The sequence below is a fragment of the Stegostoma tigrinum genome, chromosome 19, assembly GCF_030684315.1.
Source record: "Stegostoma tigrinum isolate sSteTig4 chromosome 19, sSteTig4.hap1, whole genome shotgun sequence".
In the NCBI taxonomy this organism is placed as follows: domain Eukaryota; kingdom Metazoa; phylum Chordata; class Chondrichthyes; order Orectolobiformes; family Stegostomatidae; genus Stegostoma; species Stegostoma tigrinum.
The window spans coordinates 11275906-11294350 of NC_081372.1; the positions used below are offsets into that span (position 1 = coordinate 11275906).

General features: G+C 40.8%; 1 protein-coding gene across 7 annotated transcripts in view; it reads left to right on the forward strand.

Annotated features, from left to right (window-relative positions):
* The window catches only part of LOC125461263 (E3 ubiquitin-protein ligase Itchy-like), a 95598-nt gene extending 84296 nt beyond the window's left edge, over positions 1–11302 (forward strand). For all 7 annotated transcript variants that reach the window (XM_048549817.2, XM_048549815.2, XM_048549819.2 and 4 more), the window contains one exon: positions 4397–11302. In XM_048549817.2, coding sequence (XP_048405774.1) covers positions 4397–4496 — 100 coding nt within the window. In that variant the 3' untranslated portion in view covers positions 4497–11302. The remainder of the gene's footprint in view (positions 1–4396) is intronic.
* Positions 11303–18445: the final 7143 nt, after the last annotated feature.

The window sequence follows — 18445 nt, forward strand, 5'->3', positions numbered from 1 at the left end:
TGACTAATGATGGTCAGTGCGCCAAAAGCCTCCTTCACTGCCCTGTCTACCTTGACTCCACTTTGAGAACCGTGCATCTGAATTTCAAGGACCCTCTTTTCCACTATGTTCCTTAAAGCCCTGCCATTCACCATGAAGCTCCTACCTGGATTTGACTTTCCAAAATACAACAATTCACACTTATCTGTATTGAACTCCATTTTCCATTTCTCGGCCCACTTCCCCAGCTGATCAAGATCCTGCTGCAATTTCTGATAAACTTCCTCATTGTCCGCGATGCCACTTATTTTAGTGTCATCCGCAAGCTTAGTAATTGTACCTTCTACATTCTCATCCAAATCATTGATACAGATAACAAACAGCAATGGGTCCAGCACTGACACCTGAAGCACGCCACTAGTCACAGACCTCCAGTCAGACAAGCATCCTTCTATCATTACCCTCTGCTTCCTACCATCAAGCCAATTGTGCATCCAATTTGCCAGGTCTCCCAGGATTCAATGCAATCTAACCTTCCAGAGCAGTCTGTCACATGGAACCTTGTCAAAGGCCTTATTGAAGTCCGTATAGACTATAATCTACTGCCCTGCCCTTATCAACCTTGCTGGTCTCTTCATCAAAGAACTCTAACAAATTGGTGAGGCATGATCTCCCATGCACAAAGCCATGCTGACTATTCCTAATCAAACCCTGTTTTTCCAAATGCATGTGTATCTTATTCTTCAGATTCTTCTCCAGTATCTTACCTACCACAGATGTTAAGCTTAATGGTCCATAATTCCCAGGTCTTTCTTTGCAGCCATTCTTGAATAAGGGCACAACATTTCACTACCTTCCAGTCTTCTGGGTCTTCACACATCGCTAACAATGATGCAAATATATCAGCGAGAGCCCCCACAATTTCTGCTCTAGCCTCTTGCATGGTTCTTGTATATATCTCGCCCAGACCCGGAGATTTATCCACCTTCGTACATTCTAGTACTTCCAACTTCCCCTGTACTGTGATATGGACTGTCTCCAAGACATTGCCACTAGCTTCCACAAGGAAGACACAGTAAACACAGAGAAGTATTCATTGACGACTTGGTCCATCTATTGCAGTTCCACACATAACGTGTCCACTTTGGTCCTTGAGGGGTCCTAATCTCTCTCTCTTGTTATTCTTTCTTCTTTAACATGTTTAAATAATCTCTTTGGATTCACCCTAATCTTTTCAGCCAAAGAGACCTCTGGCAAGTGGGATGCCTTTTAAAGTGTGATAGCTAGAGTCCAACATCTTTATGTTCCTGTGAGGCTGAAGGGCAAGGCTGGCAGGAGTAGGGAACTCTGGATAACAAGAGATTAGATTAGATTAGATTACCTACAGTGTGGAAACAGGCCCTTCGGCCCAACAAGCCCACACTGCCGCTTGAAGCATCCCACCCAGATTCATCCCCCTATAACTCACACACCCCTGAACACTACGGGCAATTTAGCATGGCCAATCCACCTAACGTGCACATCTTTGGACAGTGGGAGGAAACCGGAGCACCCGGAGGAAACCCACGCAGACACGGGGAGAATGTGCAAACTCCACACAGACAGTCACCCGGGGCTGGAATTGAACCCCAGTCACTGGCGCTGTGAGGCTGCAGTGCTAACCACTGAGCCACCGTGCCGCCCTATTGAGGCTTTGACCAGAACAAGGGAGGCATGGCTCAGGAACAGGCAAGTGGAATCCAGGGAACTCCTAAGGGTATATAGGGGATACAGGAGTTTACTGAAGAAAGAAACGAGGAGGGTAAAAAGGGGCAGGAGATAAAGATGTTGGACTCTAGCTATCACACTTTAAAAGGCATCCCACTTGCCAGAGGTCTCTTTGTCTGCAAACAAACTGCTCCAGTCAATCCTTGCAAGCTCCTGTCCAAATCCATCAGAATTTGCCTTGAGGTAACAAGATGTAGAGCCGGATGAACACAGCAGGCCAAGCAGCATCAGAGGAGCAGGAAAGCTATGATGCTGCTTGGCCTGCTGTGTTCATCCAGCTCTACACCTTGTTATCTCAGGTTCTCCAGCATCTGCAGTTCCTACTGTCTCTGAAAAAAATTGCCTTGCCCCAGTTTAAAACTTGAACCTGTGGACCAGTTTTGTCTTTTTCCATAACTGTTTTAAAATTAATAGAACTATGGTCACTGATCCCAACGTGCTCCCGCACTGTTACCTCAGTCACCTGTCCAGCCCTATTTCCCAACAGTAGGTTACGTTTTGCCCCTTCCCAAATAGGACCCTCTAAGAACAGCTCAAGGAAACTTTGCTGAACACATTTAACAAATTCCACCCCATTTATACCAGTCTGTTAGGAAAAATAAAAAATTCCCCAACTATGACAACCCTATTGCTCCTGCAAGTCTCCCCAATCTCCCTGCATATTTGTTCCTCTGATTTCCGTTGACTGTTTGGGGGCCTATAGTGCAAAACTATTAACATCATTGTTCCCTTTTGATTTCTTACCTCTGCCTACAAAGCCTCAATGGATGGTCCTTCAGTTATTTCATATGACTACTGCTGTGATACTCCCTTTAATCAAAAATACAGCTCCCCTACTCCTGTTTTCTCCACTTCTGTCCCATCTGAAGCACTTGTACCCTGGCATGTTAAACTGCCAGTCCTGTCCCTCCCTTAGCCATGTTTCTATAATAGCGTTAACACCCCTGTTCCACCTACCAATCCATACCCTGAGTTTCTTGGCTTTATCTGTCAGCCCTCTTGCATTGAAATAGATGCAATTTAACCCAACAGGCATTCCTCCCTCCCTGTCCTGTTCTATCCTAACCTCTGTCTTCAACTTGCTGTGTCTGATTATTGTATCTCCTTCCAGCCTTGTACTTGCTTCTCTGCTGTTGAGGATCCTGTTTCCCACTACCCCTGCCAAAAAAACTTGAATTCAAACCCTCCCTTGCATTACTAGCACATTTGTCTGCCAGGATGTCAGTCCCCCTCCAGTTCAGCTGCAATCTATCCTTCTTGAACAGGTCACCTCTGCCCCAGAAAAGATCCCAATGATTAAGGAATCTGAATCCTTGCCCCCTGCACTAATTCTTTAGCCACGCATTCATCTGCTATGTCCTCCTGATCTGATGCCATGTGCTAGAGATAAGAAGTAATCCAGAGATTACCACCTTCGAGAGCCTGGTTTTGAACATTTTTCCTAGCTCTCTACCCCACCCTGCAGGACCTCATCCTTATTTCTACGTACGTCATTTGTGCAAATGTGCACACTGACTTTTGGCTGCTTACCCTCTCCCTTGAGAATGTTTCTCAACCATTCTTGAGACATGCCAGACCCTAGGACCTGGGTAGCAACACACCATCCTAGATTCTTGTCTGCAGCCACCGAATCTCCTGTCTGACCCCCTAACTATTGAATCTCCTATCACAAAGGTCCTGTTTACCTTTACCCTTTCCTGCTGTACCTCAAAGCCAGTTGTAGTGCCACCAACCTGGCTATTGGTGCTCTCCCCGATCGGTTGTCACCACCACCTCCTCCACCCCGAAAAAAAAGTACCTAAAATAGTACCAGAGATAATGGGAACTGCAGATGCTGGATAGTACACTTGTTTTTGAGGGGAATGGGTTCCTGCGCATTCTGCCTTACTCCTTTTGCCTTTCTTGGTGGTCACCCAGCTGCTCTGCCTGTACCTTACTTGTGACCACCTCCCTAAAACTCTCATCCTCTCCGATGATCCTGAGTGCATCCAGCCCCAGCTCCCTAATACTGTCTGCCAGGAGCAGCAGCAGTGTGCACTTCGCACAGGTGTTGTCATCAGGGACAATGCAAGTTTCCCTGAGCTCCCACATCTTGCAGAAAGAGCATGTCACTGCCCTAAATATTATCTCAATTGCTTCAAGATTAAGAGGTAAGTTGAAAGGACTTACCTGAGCTTACCTGTACTTGTTGCTGAGCTGCTGTTCACCAAAGCCTATCATGCCAATGCCTACCTTCTCACTCTGCTACCAACAAATTAGCATGTCTCACCCCTTTTTTGGTTACAGTAGGGAGGGAAACACTACATTGATGTAATGTTTGGGGCTTAAGTAGTCCTTGATACTGTAAGTCAGACCCCTATACGACACAGCAATAAGGTTTCTGTCTCCCTCACTCTTGGAGAAAGATATGACTAAAAATAAGAGATGGTGCTTGTGGCAGAAAGCAGTTCGACCCAAATAGGCAAAAACAAAATCTGTGTTTTTGAAGGGGCAGGATCAGATTTTCCAGAGAGAACAAAAGATAAAACTAACTCTCTTTCATAATTGTGGCTGGAGTCACTGACAGATGAGTATCTAAATAAGTTAATAAACTTTGCCTGTAATGAAACTTCTAGAGTTCTGATTTTTTTTAAACCATCTTTTCCTGTAGTTTTAATCGTCTGGATTTGCCACCGTACAAGAGCTTTGAGCAACTGAAGGAAAAGCTGTTATTTGCAATTGAAGAAACTGAAGGTTTTGGACAAGAGTAACTACTGTATAATAATGTCAGGAGAGAGTATTGTGCTGTCATTTGAGAGAGATTCTATAAAGGAGGAATGGATTACACTACTTGGGCTTTACTTTCCAGTAGACATCTGTTTATCCAGACACGTCATGGCTGTCTATTTGTTTTGGAAATCCTGTAAGAAATGGCTGAAAAGCATTTGTCTTGCCTTTTGAAACTCTGTCTTTACAAGCTGAAGAACTTAATATAATGAGGAAATTGTACATGCTTAAATAGAATTATTCTGCTGTAATGAACAGTTTAAAACTAGAACGTTCATTTCTGTTGTACATGTAGGAGCAACCAGGCTGATATTCCACTTTAGACATAAGAATACAGTTAGCTGCTGTTGATGTAGAGATTGTTGGGAATGGGCTTCCTGAAATTTAATAGCAACTTACAATTGGTGAGGCAGAGCTGGAATTACAGTGCTGCTAACCATACATTGATTCCATTGCTGAGCTAAGAAACAAACCTAGATTGTGTATATCCCTCCAATACTTTTATTTCCCCATTTTTGTTTTCACCATGTTAATTGTGTCCTCATGGCCCCCTGCAGCAGTGTCTTCTCCCCACCTGCCCCCCCAATTCAGTCCTTGTCTTTACTAAAAGATGTATTCGTATTTCATTTTAAAGATTAATTTAAATGCATCTCAATGTATTAATTTAATGTAATGTTTTAATTTAAGCAAGTGCAGTGAACTTCAGTGAGTCCTTACCTTGTGACAAAGTTTTTATTAAAATTTTTTCCAGCATTGTTGATACTTGAAAGATAGGTGCAGACTACTGTTTGGTGAACAGATGTCTACTCCACCGTTGCACCTTGCATTAATTATCTTTTAAGCAGTCTGTTAGCAAACCTTGTATCAGTAGTGCTCATTATCTCAGATATACTCTTCCTCCTCTGTACACAGGGTAGCTAAAAAACAGAGGCTTTTGCCCTATATTTTTAAAGGACTGAGATATGTAGATCAATCATAGCTCTAGTTTTATAGAGCTTGATTGGAAAATATTTTTGTGGTATCTGTGCTGACACCTCTGATTCAGGAAGAACTACTGTATAATATGCTTTCTTTTTGGTTGGAGGTTGAACTATTCCCATGTGCAAACACCACCCACCCCCACCCACCTCCCCAGTACAGCTTTGCAATCAACTTCTGAGGATGTTTAAGTGCCCCCACCCCATCCTATCCCCGTATTCAGTTTGAACGTGTAGCACTCCAGGCTACCTTGATCTATCTACTTCTTACCTTGTTTGTTTCTGGGTTTTAAATTTATCAGCAGTGTGGACACTTTGTAAATAAATCAGTGTAAGTTTCGAAAATAGGTGAGGGACACAAAACAAAACGAAAAAAGAATAGTGGAATAGAATGGTAGTTTAAAAGGATAGTAACATGCAAAAGAACATTTTTAGTGAATAGTACCCTGTTATGATCAGAACCAGCTGTATAGAATTTTTTTATAAATCCTCTTTTGACCACTAGTGTTTACTTCGTATATCCATTTGTGAAAGGGTTTTACTTTGTAAAAACCTTCCCGTAGCGGTCCTTGGATAGGAGTTCTCAGATACCCATATGATTTGGGAGACTCACTTTAATAATCCTACCAGTTCCCTGTTACTACTTAGTCACCCATTCTTATTCGCAATTTAGAAAATAGTGTTCATCCCTTCATGACCAAACAAAATGTAAGTGAATTTTGCTCAGGCTTTCTTTCTGTATAAGAAAACAAATTTATAACTTAACTGAGAAACCATCTCCAAAATCACCTCCAGCTGTTTGGGCTACAGATTATGTTTCTATTACAAGTTTGTTTTGTTTATAATCTAACTTGTTATAGATAATTTATGCTGGTACCAACAAGGGTACAGTAAAGACCTCAGCCAAGAGGCTTGTCTTTGGTCACCATCTAATGTGACCTTGTTGGAATTGTTGGGATGTGCATTTGGGTGAGGACAACACTGAGCTTGGCAAAATTTATGCAAATACACATTCTCTAAGCCAACGCATGCATTGCAGTTTGGGAAGGATGATGCCTGTGGTTCTCTACCCCAGAATAAGTTGATGGTTTGAGGAAAGGACGAGGAAGAAAACAATCTTATATTTCAGCAGTATCCACTGTTAACTAAATAGACATCCCAAATTATTCAAGAGACTTTGGTACAGATAAGTTTGGAAATTTGATTGCAACTTCCAAAGACTCACTAAGTCTGCTCTGGGTCAGACTTAGCCTTTTGCAGTATAAAGCAAAAATAAGAAAGGTCTATGTTGTTTACTTCCAGCTATTTCCTGTGGACTGAAATTCATAATTGAAGTCACTCCATCAGTATCGAATATATAAAGTAGTATATACTCTCTAGATGACTCAGACTCAAACCTTTCTTCCCTGGTTGAATCATGTCAACCAGAAGTTTCTGCTGCAATAATCGGTTTATGCTAACTTTACTAATCTGTGAAGAGTAACAAATTTGTTTAGCAATGAACAAAACATTCTGGGATAGCAAGAGGCAATTCACCTGGAATCCTGCTGTCAATTCGTATTCTGTGAATCATGCTAGAAAGTGTTTGTTGAGATCTTTTGACAGTTGGACTGAATCTGGTTTTGACGTACTCCATACTTGAATCGGCCCTGAATGCCTGCTGTCTAAACTCGGGTGAGGTCCACCTGTTTGGGTCAAAACTGGAGCTAGTGCAACTACTCCAGCAGGAGTCAGTACTTTCAGGATAGGGTGAGAAGGCAATGAGGTGAGGGCACTTGGCAACCTGACTTATTTTTAACACAGCCTATTCTTAAGCTTAAATGTATTTGTATTATATTTTCAGGATTTATCAATAGATATTAATTATGTATATAGAGTATCAGAATTTGGTAGTGTTTTGTTTTTTGCTGAAACCTGCCTATTTTAGAAAGTTTGGACTTTGGTTTGTATTTGTAAGTAATCAGAGTTTCCGGTTTTAAGCTTGGTGTTGGAGCATCCCAGTTGCCATGTTAATAGATGCACGTTCCTGTTTAAACTATGGGAATTGGTAAGTCTCAAGTTTGTTAATCCATGTTGGAGTTGAGTACTTGGTCTTTGACCTACTGCTAAGAGAGAAAATTCAGTACAGTTCCTGATTGTTAATCCATTAAAATCCCATACTTGACAGTGTACACATGGCCTTTGGCTGGGAGTAAGACCTGTACATCCTCCACAGTTTGCAGTTTCCACACATACACAGCACCTGTGGAACTATGTGGAGGTGCTTAAACAAACTTAGGAAAGCATGGACTTATTACTGTACTACAGTTGGCCAGAATAGATCAACAGGCTTGCAGTGAGAAATCCCTCATCGTCATCTAGGTAAACTGCATGTCATCTTGGTTTGAGCGTTCTTTGCTCTGATCTTGTATCGAGCAAAGCAGGTCTCCTCTCATTGATTTGTAACATTCTGTTAGATGGATGTTGGGAATGGATTTCAGTGCATAATTGCCACCTGAATGACCAGAAAGAATTTCATTTCAAGAGGTATTGTCTTTGGTGAATCCGTTTTTATGAGATGCGTGTCAGCTTGAATCCTTTTGTGAGCCTGTTAGCAGAATGTATATTTTTCAGGTAGGAGAGGGAATCTTTGACCTAGGCAAAATGTTACAGCCCTTGTAAAAGCAGTTTTTGTTACTGTTTAACATAATCTCGGTAATCCTGTGTGATTATGCATCACCATGGCTTGAATATTGATAATTGAACAACTGTAGTTTATTGCAACACAAATAAATATATTTAGCTCCCAGTAAATGTGAATAAACAATTGCAGGAAGATTTTGGGTTGCAAGGACTGTGCTGCACAACACTCCTGCTCTATTTTTGCTGTGTTCCTTGCCACTAACTTGCTACAAGTACAGTTTCCTCTAAATAGATGAATGGCAGTCTTGCGTTGTGCATTTCCCTGGAGCTCTGCTGACCAACAAGTGGAAGCAAGATGGTAAAGAACTTTGTTCCAGTCCTGTTTGCTAACTTTCCTTCTCAACATCCCTCGTTGTTTCCTTCGAAAAGCAGTGTACTGTCCATGCTCTTCCCTGATGCATTCTTTTTGTTGTGCAGCCTCTAACTGAGTCTTAACTTCTAACAAATAAGCGTACAGATCCATTCAAATGGCACCTCCCCCTAACCTTTCTTTCAGAAGTAAGAAATTTGACTGTTGTGTTAACAACAGCTTCCCTTGGTGTTTCTCCTTTTTAGCCTAACCAGAAAACTGCAACCAAAAAATAATTTTGGTAGGATAATTTATCGATGTGTGATAACACTGTGGGCCTCAACAAACTTAACTGCAAAACGATGCTGCTTAATGCCGTACCTTTTGAACTGTGGAACAGGATGTGCTGATTCAGCTTCTGAAATGCTGATCAAGCAGCAGTCTAGATGTCGGTCTAAACGTTCTCAAATTAGTGGGAGAAAGTACTTTAATGACATTGATTATCACTAGGGGGTTTAGACCCATCCATTCCATCTTGATAATTCAATCCAGTCCCCACAAAGTAAGTTATTTTTTAAATGGAATTAAGATTATTATAATGTAAGAAACTAATTACCCATGACCACGTTTCCCACACATCTTGCATAAAATTGCTTTCCTGCAATATTAGCACTTCTGGTTGGTTAATATCTACCTGACACATTTGGAATATTGGGCGTTATAACTGAGGCTGTCCTCCAGCTTTGCTGCAGGGGCAAGGGAATCAACTTTTTCTGCCAGCTTTACAGGCTTGGTCAAAAACAGCATACACTTCGAGCATTTCATCAGAATTAAACTGTAATCTGTTTTGAACGGACACACAGGAAGCATAATATTTTTCTCGTTCTGCTAAGTTAATGTACATGAACATAAACTGTGTTTAAAATCATGCCGCCTCCCCCACTCCCCACCCATTTCTTACCATGCTTTGTGCAGCTCATTACATTGTCTTCCGCCTACCTCCCCCACAAGAGAAACTTAGACTGTTTGTAAAGAGGCCTGTGATTATAGCTGTCAATGATTCAGTTGATAAAGGGTACACATGACCAATCATGGATTGTACAAGATTTGACTCCTGGTATTTGCCAAGTTTGCTGATTTTTGTTGTGTGTTGCCATAATTATCCTCTGCATTTCTGTTGGCCAGGATACAAAATTGCCTTAAGGTGCTAAAAATTGAATGTGTATCCTGCTGAAATTGCATTTGATAGGGACTGAGTCCCTAAGAATGCCCTGGGGCTGCTGTTTAAGAGGTCTACAGAACTGCATCTTGGCGAATGTCAAACTTTTGAGGAAAGAAGGGTAAACATTGACAGACAGCAGCAATGTATTGCAACTGGGATTCATAGCAAGTGAATGTGTCAAATCATGAGGGGAGAGAAGGAAAACTACTGAATGTCCGCTTCTTTATTCAGGAAATAACTGGAATCCGGAGCCATGGGTGCTGCACTTTGTTTAGATTTACATATAATGAACTTATCCACTGTGATATTAAAAGGAAACCAGATACTTTGACATCTGATTTTAAAATGATTTCTGGGCGAGATAAAGATGAAACCTAGCTAATTATCCAATGGTAATGGTTTACGTTTTTCAAAACAAAACATTATGAAATGTGCTTTTTTTTTCCCTTTTGCTGAAAGTGGGTGAATTGGAAGGAGGCAACTGATTTCTTTACTTTCCTCTTCCTCTCCTCCCTCACCACAATTGCACTCCACTAAAACCAGAAAATGTAAGCAAAATACATGTAAAAGAATTTGAAAGTTTGTTTAAACAGTCTGGGACGTGTCATTTACCAATTTGGTTGTCCTCATTTCAGTTGTCAAACATGACTGAAAATTTCTGACGCTACCTTGATGGGCAACCCGTGTTACATTCACACAGGAGTTGCTGATGTTATTCTATTCATGCTTCCTTCATCCTTTTGATTGGAGTGCTAAATAAAACCTAACATCTGTCACATCATTAGTGACCACATTGATGTTGAGGAACATTGTTGGAATTAACCCGTGGTACAATGTAACACAACACTTTGTATGAATGCAAAATAACAGAGCAACTTTTATTTAATAGAAAACTACGGTTTTCCTGTGAAGCCTTGCTCTTTAAGTCGCCTATTCATGAAAATATCTTCTTTCTCATTGCCATCCAAGTACTCACCCACTCTACATCTTCAGAGAGGCAGCTTAGAACTGAGAGTCATGTCAACCAAAGACCAAACACTTCATTCCATCTTTCTTGGTCTGCTGCCATTCTCACTGTCCTCAACATATCTTCCTTCAACTTTGATACAGGGAAATAAATTCCATTGCAGCATTATACTCACATGGATTGTTGTAATGTCACATCAAGCTTTCATAAATCCATCGGATAACAGCTGCGTAGAACTCTTTCACTCGTCCCCTCCAAAAAGCAGCCCAATGTTATACAAAAGGCACTGATGTTAATTTGATTTCAAATAGTGTTTTTGGTATTTTCCATAAGTAGCATTTGAAATATTTCCAATAAATTCCATAGGAAGTTTGGATGTTATTTCTGAGGCTGCAACATAATTTAAAGAAATCTGGGTAATGTCTCAGACCTTTTGGGCTTTCTATATCGTGTCTAATTTCCATTGTATGATATCTAAGGATTGTAAATCATGTTAATATTTCTGTGTTTAATTCTTTTGTAAAGCTGAATTGTTCCAGAAATGGGTTAAAGCAACTAAGATAATTCTGGCCACTTGGCAAAAGCTTCTTACCTGTTTATCTCTGTAAAAATAGTTAACATTGTAAAAAAAAATAAAAACCTTCTCTTCAAAACTGCAGACGGCAAGATCTTTTGTGAACAATTTTGGGTCAGAATATTATTTCACTGCTTCCGGTACAACACACGTTAATGCAATTCTGAAGAAGCACTCCATTCCGGTTCTATAATTGCAAAATGTTTGACTTCGTTGATCTATATTTCCTCTTGTTTTCAGTGGAGAGATGAGTGAATTTGCAAGAATTTTTAAAAATGTGTTCATGCATTGAATATGGACAAGGCCAGCACTTATTGCCCATCCCTAATTGCGCTTGTGTAGATGCTGGTGAGCTCTCTTTTGAATCACTGCGGATAGTGTGGCGTGAGTAGATCTATGGTGCTGTTAGGGAGAGAGTTCAGGATTTTGACGTGCTAAATCTATCCCATTTAGCAACGTGACCAGACCCCACAACTTAATGAAGGATATCTTCATTGTGAAAACAGGACTTTGTCTCTACAAGGTCTGTGCGTTGGTCACTCCTACAGATACTGTCATGGATAGATGAATTTGTTGCAGACAGATTGGTGAGGATGAGGTCAATTAAATTCTTTCCTCTTGGTTTCTCCACCACCTCCTGCAGAATTTGTCTAGCTGCCATGTCCTTTAAGATTCAGCCAGCTCAGTCACCGGTGGTGCTACTGAGCAGTTCTCGGTGATGGGCGTTGAAGTTTCCCAAGCAGTGTATGTTCTACGTCTCTGCCACCCTCAGTGATTGTTCCAAGTGGTGTTGAGTATTATACTGATTCATTTGCTGAAAGAGGAGGGGGCACTCAGGATTGATAGGTGGAATCAGCTAGACCTTTCCTTGCCCATATTTAACATGTAGCCATGTTGAGATGTCATGTTGCAGTCTGTACAAGATGTTGGTTTGGCCACTTTTTTGGAGTATTGCGTGCAGTTCTGGTCTCCCCATTGTAGGAAGGATGTTGTGAAACTTTAAGGGATCAGAAAAGATTTACAAGGATGTTGCCAAGGTTTGAGCTATAGGGAGAGGCTGGGGCTATTTTCCCTGCAGTGTCGGAGGCTGAGTGGTGATGTTATAGAGGTTTATGAAATCATAAGGGGCATAAGACAAGTATTTACACCAGGGTGGGTGAGACCAAAATTAGAGGGCATAGGTTTAAGGTGCGGGGAGATAGATACAAGAAGACCCTAAGGGTAACTTTTTATGCAGAAGGTGGTGAATACATGGAATGTGCTGCCAGAGGAAGTGGTAGAGCCTGATATGATTACCCCATTTAAAAGACATCTGAATGGGTATATGAATAGGAAGGATTTAGAGGATATGGGTCAAATGTTGGCAAATGGTACTAGATTTGTATAGGATATCTGGCCGGCATGGACGAGTCTGTTTCCATGCTGTACAGCTCTATCACTCTGACTTTGTACAGTTCAGAGTCAATGTTGATTATTCCAAGGACATCTGTTCCTCTACAGTCTCTGATAGTGGTTTCTGGGACATTGGATAGTTAGATTCCTTGACTACATCAGTCTGTTGTTTGACTCATGTGCAACAGTTCTCCCAATTTGATCCAAGCCCCTAGATCGAGAGGACTTTGTAATGTCAACGAGGCTGGGCTTGCTGTTGTCATTTCCTATGTCGGGGTCTATGCCAAGTGGTTCATCCGGTATTCACACTTACCTCTTTGACTTTGTAGTGGTTTGGTACAACTGAGTGGATGGCCATGCCATTTCTGTTCAGTGTCAAAACCGTTTCTGGGTGCCTGGAGTCAGGTGAAGACCAAAACAGGTAAGCACAACAGATTTTTTTCCCCCCTAACAGATGAGTTCTAATGACAATAAATGAGATCTTCATGGTCACTATTACTGAGGCAAGCTTTTAATTCAAGATATATTCATTAATTTTAACTCCACCAACTGCCTTTTGAACTTGTGTCCCCAGGACGTTAACCTGGCCCTCTAGATTACTGGTCCAGTGATAAATTTTAGATTTGTCTGGCTCATCAATTGGTCCTGACAACGCTAATTGAGAGAGTAAATTACTGCAGATACTGGAATCTGTACTGAAAGCAACAAATGCTGGAAATCTCAGCGAGTCAGACAGCATCCTTGGACAGAGAGCAAGCTAATGTATCGAGTCTAGGTGACTCTTCTCTCAATGCTCTGATGTTAGCTGGGTCTTCATTTGGAGTTCTATTTCCTTGTGTACCAATCATAGAACAGAAAACATAAGACCACCTGTTTTTGTAGATAAATTGACAATTTCTTGTCATTCTATAACTCTGAAATAATGCCCTGAGGCCTTTCACGGAGGCATGTTTAGATAAAAATAAACACAAGCTGAAGAAGGAGCTACTGTGGGCAGCAATTGAAAGTTGTACCACAGACAGGTTTCTTAAAAGTAGTAGAGAATTTGGGGACCTAATTTCTAGATTCCACCTTCACCAGCTGTCTTCTCATGATGTAGGCTGATGAAGGGTCTAGGCCCAAAACGTCAGCTTTTGTGCTCCTGAGATGCTGCTTGGCCTGCTGTGTTCATCCAGCTTCACACTTTATTATCTTGTCTTCTCATGAGTGTTAGTTTTAAAAGTGTTGGGTCCTGATTGCAAATTTTTGTATGGCATTCTTCACTCTATCCAGTTGACTTATTTTGATTCACAGATCTCCTTCCGTAAGGCATAGTGACTTTAAAATTGAATTCTTACGCTAATTCTCCTCAATTTGGTAGTTTCTCTCCATCTCCAAAAGCCTATTTAAAACATGTTGCTTTATAGATATTGGGAAGAGTGTTGTTTTATTTTTGGTATCTAGCTACTGACTCCACCCTTCCCTGGCAATAGTCTGAGGCTAAACTAAACCAAACCTAAGAGCTGAGGACACTGGAAATCAGAAACAAAAACATTATTTGCTGGAAAGACTGAGCAGGTTGGCAGGATCTGTGGAGAGAAAGCAGAGTTATAAATATTTTAGGTCCAGTGACTCCGTTTTTGAGGCTAAACTAGTCTGTGCACAGCTTTGGTTCTGCATTTGACCCCTGAGATGATCTTCCAACCCCATTAATAAGTTTGCTTAGTCCTCTCTCTATCATCGCTTGTTAATCACCTCTAAGTTCATCTGCTGTTAAAATTCTTATTCCTGCTACTTTACCTCTCGGCTTAACTATTGTAATTCTCTTCTGGTTGGCCTCCCACATACCAGTGTCCATAAATTTGAAATCATCTGAAGCCCCTTTTGCGGCTAGGTGTCATATTTCATTTTGTAATGCTTATGTAGTGTAATGATCTTAACTGAAGTTATTACGGACAGAACCTGACTTGACAGATCATGTTTTGATTTGATTTTAATAAAGTGGTCTCTCACTGAATCAAAAGCATGCCAAGCTATAGATTTTGTTTTAACAATTAAATGGAAGTTTATAATAAAAGGAATGAAGCTAAAATAGTCTAAACCAAATTGTCTACTTATAATTAAAATTCAAATATTTTTAATCACACATGTGAAGCTATAATCCCAAAACACCGCTTTAGAGACTGAAAAGAAGCAACAGCTTTTCTATAGTACCTATAGAAACAAAAGAAATGAATTAACAACATAAATACAGTAAATGGGTATGATCTTACAGCCATTGGAAAGAATGGTTGTAAGGAAATCAAAGCTGGGAAGTAAATATTCAAGGCTATTTGACTTTCCGAAAGGACATACGGAATGGAAAGGAGGTAGGTTCAATACAGTGGAGCTAGAGGAACAAAGCAGGTCAGGCAGCATCAGAGGAGGAGAGTTGATGTTTCAGGCTTGGACCCTCTTTCAGGACCTGATGAAAGATCCAGGCCTAAAACATTCTGTTCTGCTCCTCTGCTGCCTGAACTGCTGTGTTCCTCCAGCTCCACACGGCATTGACTCTGACTTCAGCATCTGCAGTTCTTGCTATCTCTGGAAATGAGGTGGGGTAATATTTTTGTATAGGATGGAATGAGTACAAAAGCAAGAAATTATCTCTGATCAGAAGGTATAGAATCCGTGTGGGTGGAAATAAGGAAGCGGGGGAAGAAGTCAGTCACTGTTAGGAGCACTCTATTGTCCCTCTAACAGCTATTTGGCCGGGCTCCGAATAAATCGGAAAGATACTGAAGGGGTCACATAAAAAACAAAGCAATGCGTTAATCTTGATGAGTGATTTGGGTGCTGTTAATCTCAGAATGGGATAGTCAGATCGGCAGATGTGTTCATTAGAAAGAATTCATAATGTATAATGGAGTCAAAGTTTCCTAGAACAATATGTTATGGATCCAACCAGGGATCAGGCTATTTTAAATCTGGTGATGTGTAATAAGAAGCTTAACAATTGATTTCAGGGCAAAAGATCCTTTAGGAAGCAGTGACCATTCAGTTTGAGGGGAAGAACTTGGATCAGAAAGAACTGTGTTAAGCTTAAACAAAATTAATTCTCAAGGCATGACAGTACAACTTGCTGCGGTGGACTGCAAAGGGTTTTGGCAGCAAAGACAGTTGAGGAACAATGACAGGCATTTAAGGAAATAGTTCATGGCTCACAGAAGAGGTGCATCCTGGTGAGAAAGGAGAATACAAGGAAAGGGACAAGCCAACCATGGTCAACCAGGGAAGTTAAGGAGCGCACTACATTGAAAGAAAAAAAGTGTGATCAAGATTAGTTTAAGACTGAGGCTTGGGAAAGTTAACTAGAAAAACACAAACCAAAAATAGCAGAGAACCTTTGAGGATTCTTCCTTTTCACATATTTAAAGAAGAACATAAAGAAGAGAGACACCAACATTTGATAATGAGGAATCAGGAAATGGCAGATGAGTTGAATATATATTTTTGCATCCATTTTCACAGTAGAAGATATCAGTAACATTCCAAAATTATGAAATGACCAAGGGCCAAAAGGGGGAGATGAAATAAACATTGTAACTATCACTAGAGGAAAGAATATTGAGAAACTACTGGGAGTGAAGACTGACCTGATGGGACACGTCCTAGGACATTAAAAGTAGTAGGAGGCACTGGTAGTAATCTTCCAGAAATCATTAGATTGTGGAAATGTCCTATAGGATAGGACAACTGCCAATGTAATAACCTCTTACAAGAAGGGACAGTGACAAAAGCCAGAAGATAACTACAGGCCAGTTTGCTTGATCAGGTAGAGTCAGCATGGCTTAACAAAGCCTCGTGTCTTAATTTTAAAACAAATTATCATGGTTACAGAAGTACTTAAAGTTAATTATTAACTTCAGATACTCAAAAATTCCTACCTTTATCAGAACCAGAATCCAAGACTCCAAATTTGCAATAATTCATATTAAAACATAACCATACATCTATCCCACAGGGGCATCAGCACATATAGCTTGGCAAGATTTATAATACCAATGATTATATAGAAATGTGAATTTATAATAAATTATAATCAACAATTTATTCGGTCTGTAAGCCCTACATTTTGCTTGGTATCTGTTTGCGTCCTTTAAAACAACTCAAGCCAGTTAGATCATCCGATTAAATCAGTCAGCATCATTGAATTTTTATTATAGACATATATTACTGATTAATTAAAAATAAAATGCAGTGCAAACACATCACCAGTACAGTTGGTGCTTTTTGTTCACTTATAACTGCAACTGTACTGTAATTGTTAGTTAATCAAATACAATCAGTAAGTTTGACTATATTTTGTTTTTTTTAAATTTAGTTGTTTTTGGGATGTGGATATCACTGGCTAGGCATCCCTAACTTGCCTGGAATCAGTTAAGAGTCAACTGTATTGCTGTGGGACCAAACTGTAGACAGACTGATTAGGGAAGGCATTTAGGGTATTAGTGAAGCAGATGGGTTTTATCCTTAGACTAACTTTTACTTCCAGATTTGATTGAATTCGCATTTCACTATCTGCCATGATGAGATCTGAGCCTATGTCCCCATATTGGTAGCCTGTGATTCTGGCGAGGTAAGCAATGGCACCGTGAAGGCTATGAAAGATCTTATTGTCGAGTTGCACACTATAAATAATGTTCTGATTTCGAGGCCTGAAACGTCAGCTTTCCTGCTCCTCTGCTGCATGGCCTGCGATTTTAAACAGCTCTTCACCCTGTTATCTCAGATTCTCCAGCATCTGAAGTTCCTACTATCTCTGATTTGTCTATTTCAGGTTCCAGTTTAGGCTGTTTTGGAAGTGGCCAAATGTGAAATCCATTGTAAAGTATGAACATAAGATGTAGGACCTTCGGCCCCTCAAGCCTGCTCTGCCACTTCAAACAATTGTGGCTGAGTTGATTACATCTCTGCCTGAGCTCCACTTTCCTGCCTACTCCCCATAACCTACAACCCATTCCTAATTTAAAAATCTGTCTCCTCAAATTTATTCCATGCTCCAGCATCCATTGCATTTTGGGGTAGTGAATTCCACAGCTTAAATACCCTTTGAAAAACGTAATTTTTCCTCTTCCCAGTTTTTAAATTTACCCCCTCCCCCTTCTCCAATCTACTGAAAGTAGCTATGGAAAAGAATAGTTTGATTCCAGGCTTGAGGTAACTGTCTTTCTGTGGTTTGCATGTTCTCATGTCTGCATGGACTCTGGTTTCCTCACATAATTCAAAGGTGTGCAGGTTAGGTGGATTGGCCTGGTAAATGCAGCCTAAGGGGGGATAGGCTGGAAAATGCTCTTTGTAGGGTCAGTGCAAATTCGGTGGGATGAATGGCCTCTTTCTGCAGTGATTCTATGATCTGGTGGCGGCGGGGGGGGAGGGGTGAGTTGATCAGTGAGCAAGACAGTTCGGCAGACAAAAGGAGGGATTATAGTACGGTAGGGAAGGAGAAAAGCTGATCATGGGACACATAAATTGGTGAAAATGCGTTGGTTGTGTCAGAGCAGCCCATGTCTCCACAGGACTAATGCCCCTAAGCAGCTTTTTAAAATTCCTTTGCTCCGACTCCTGCCGTATGCAAGGAATTAGTATCAATCTCTTCAAACAGAAAAGAACTAAACTGGATATCAGAAACAACGTCAGAAATTGCTGGAAAACATCAGCAGGTCTGGCAGTAATTTTTGTGAAGGGTCGCTGGACCTGAAACGTTAGCTCTGCTTTCTTTCTCTCTGCTGAGCTTTCCCAGCAATTTCTGACTATGGTCCTAACGTGCCCTTAGATATCACTCAAAGGCGATTGACAGGTGCCGCCCATT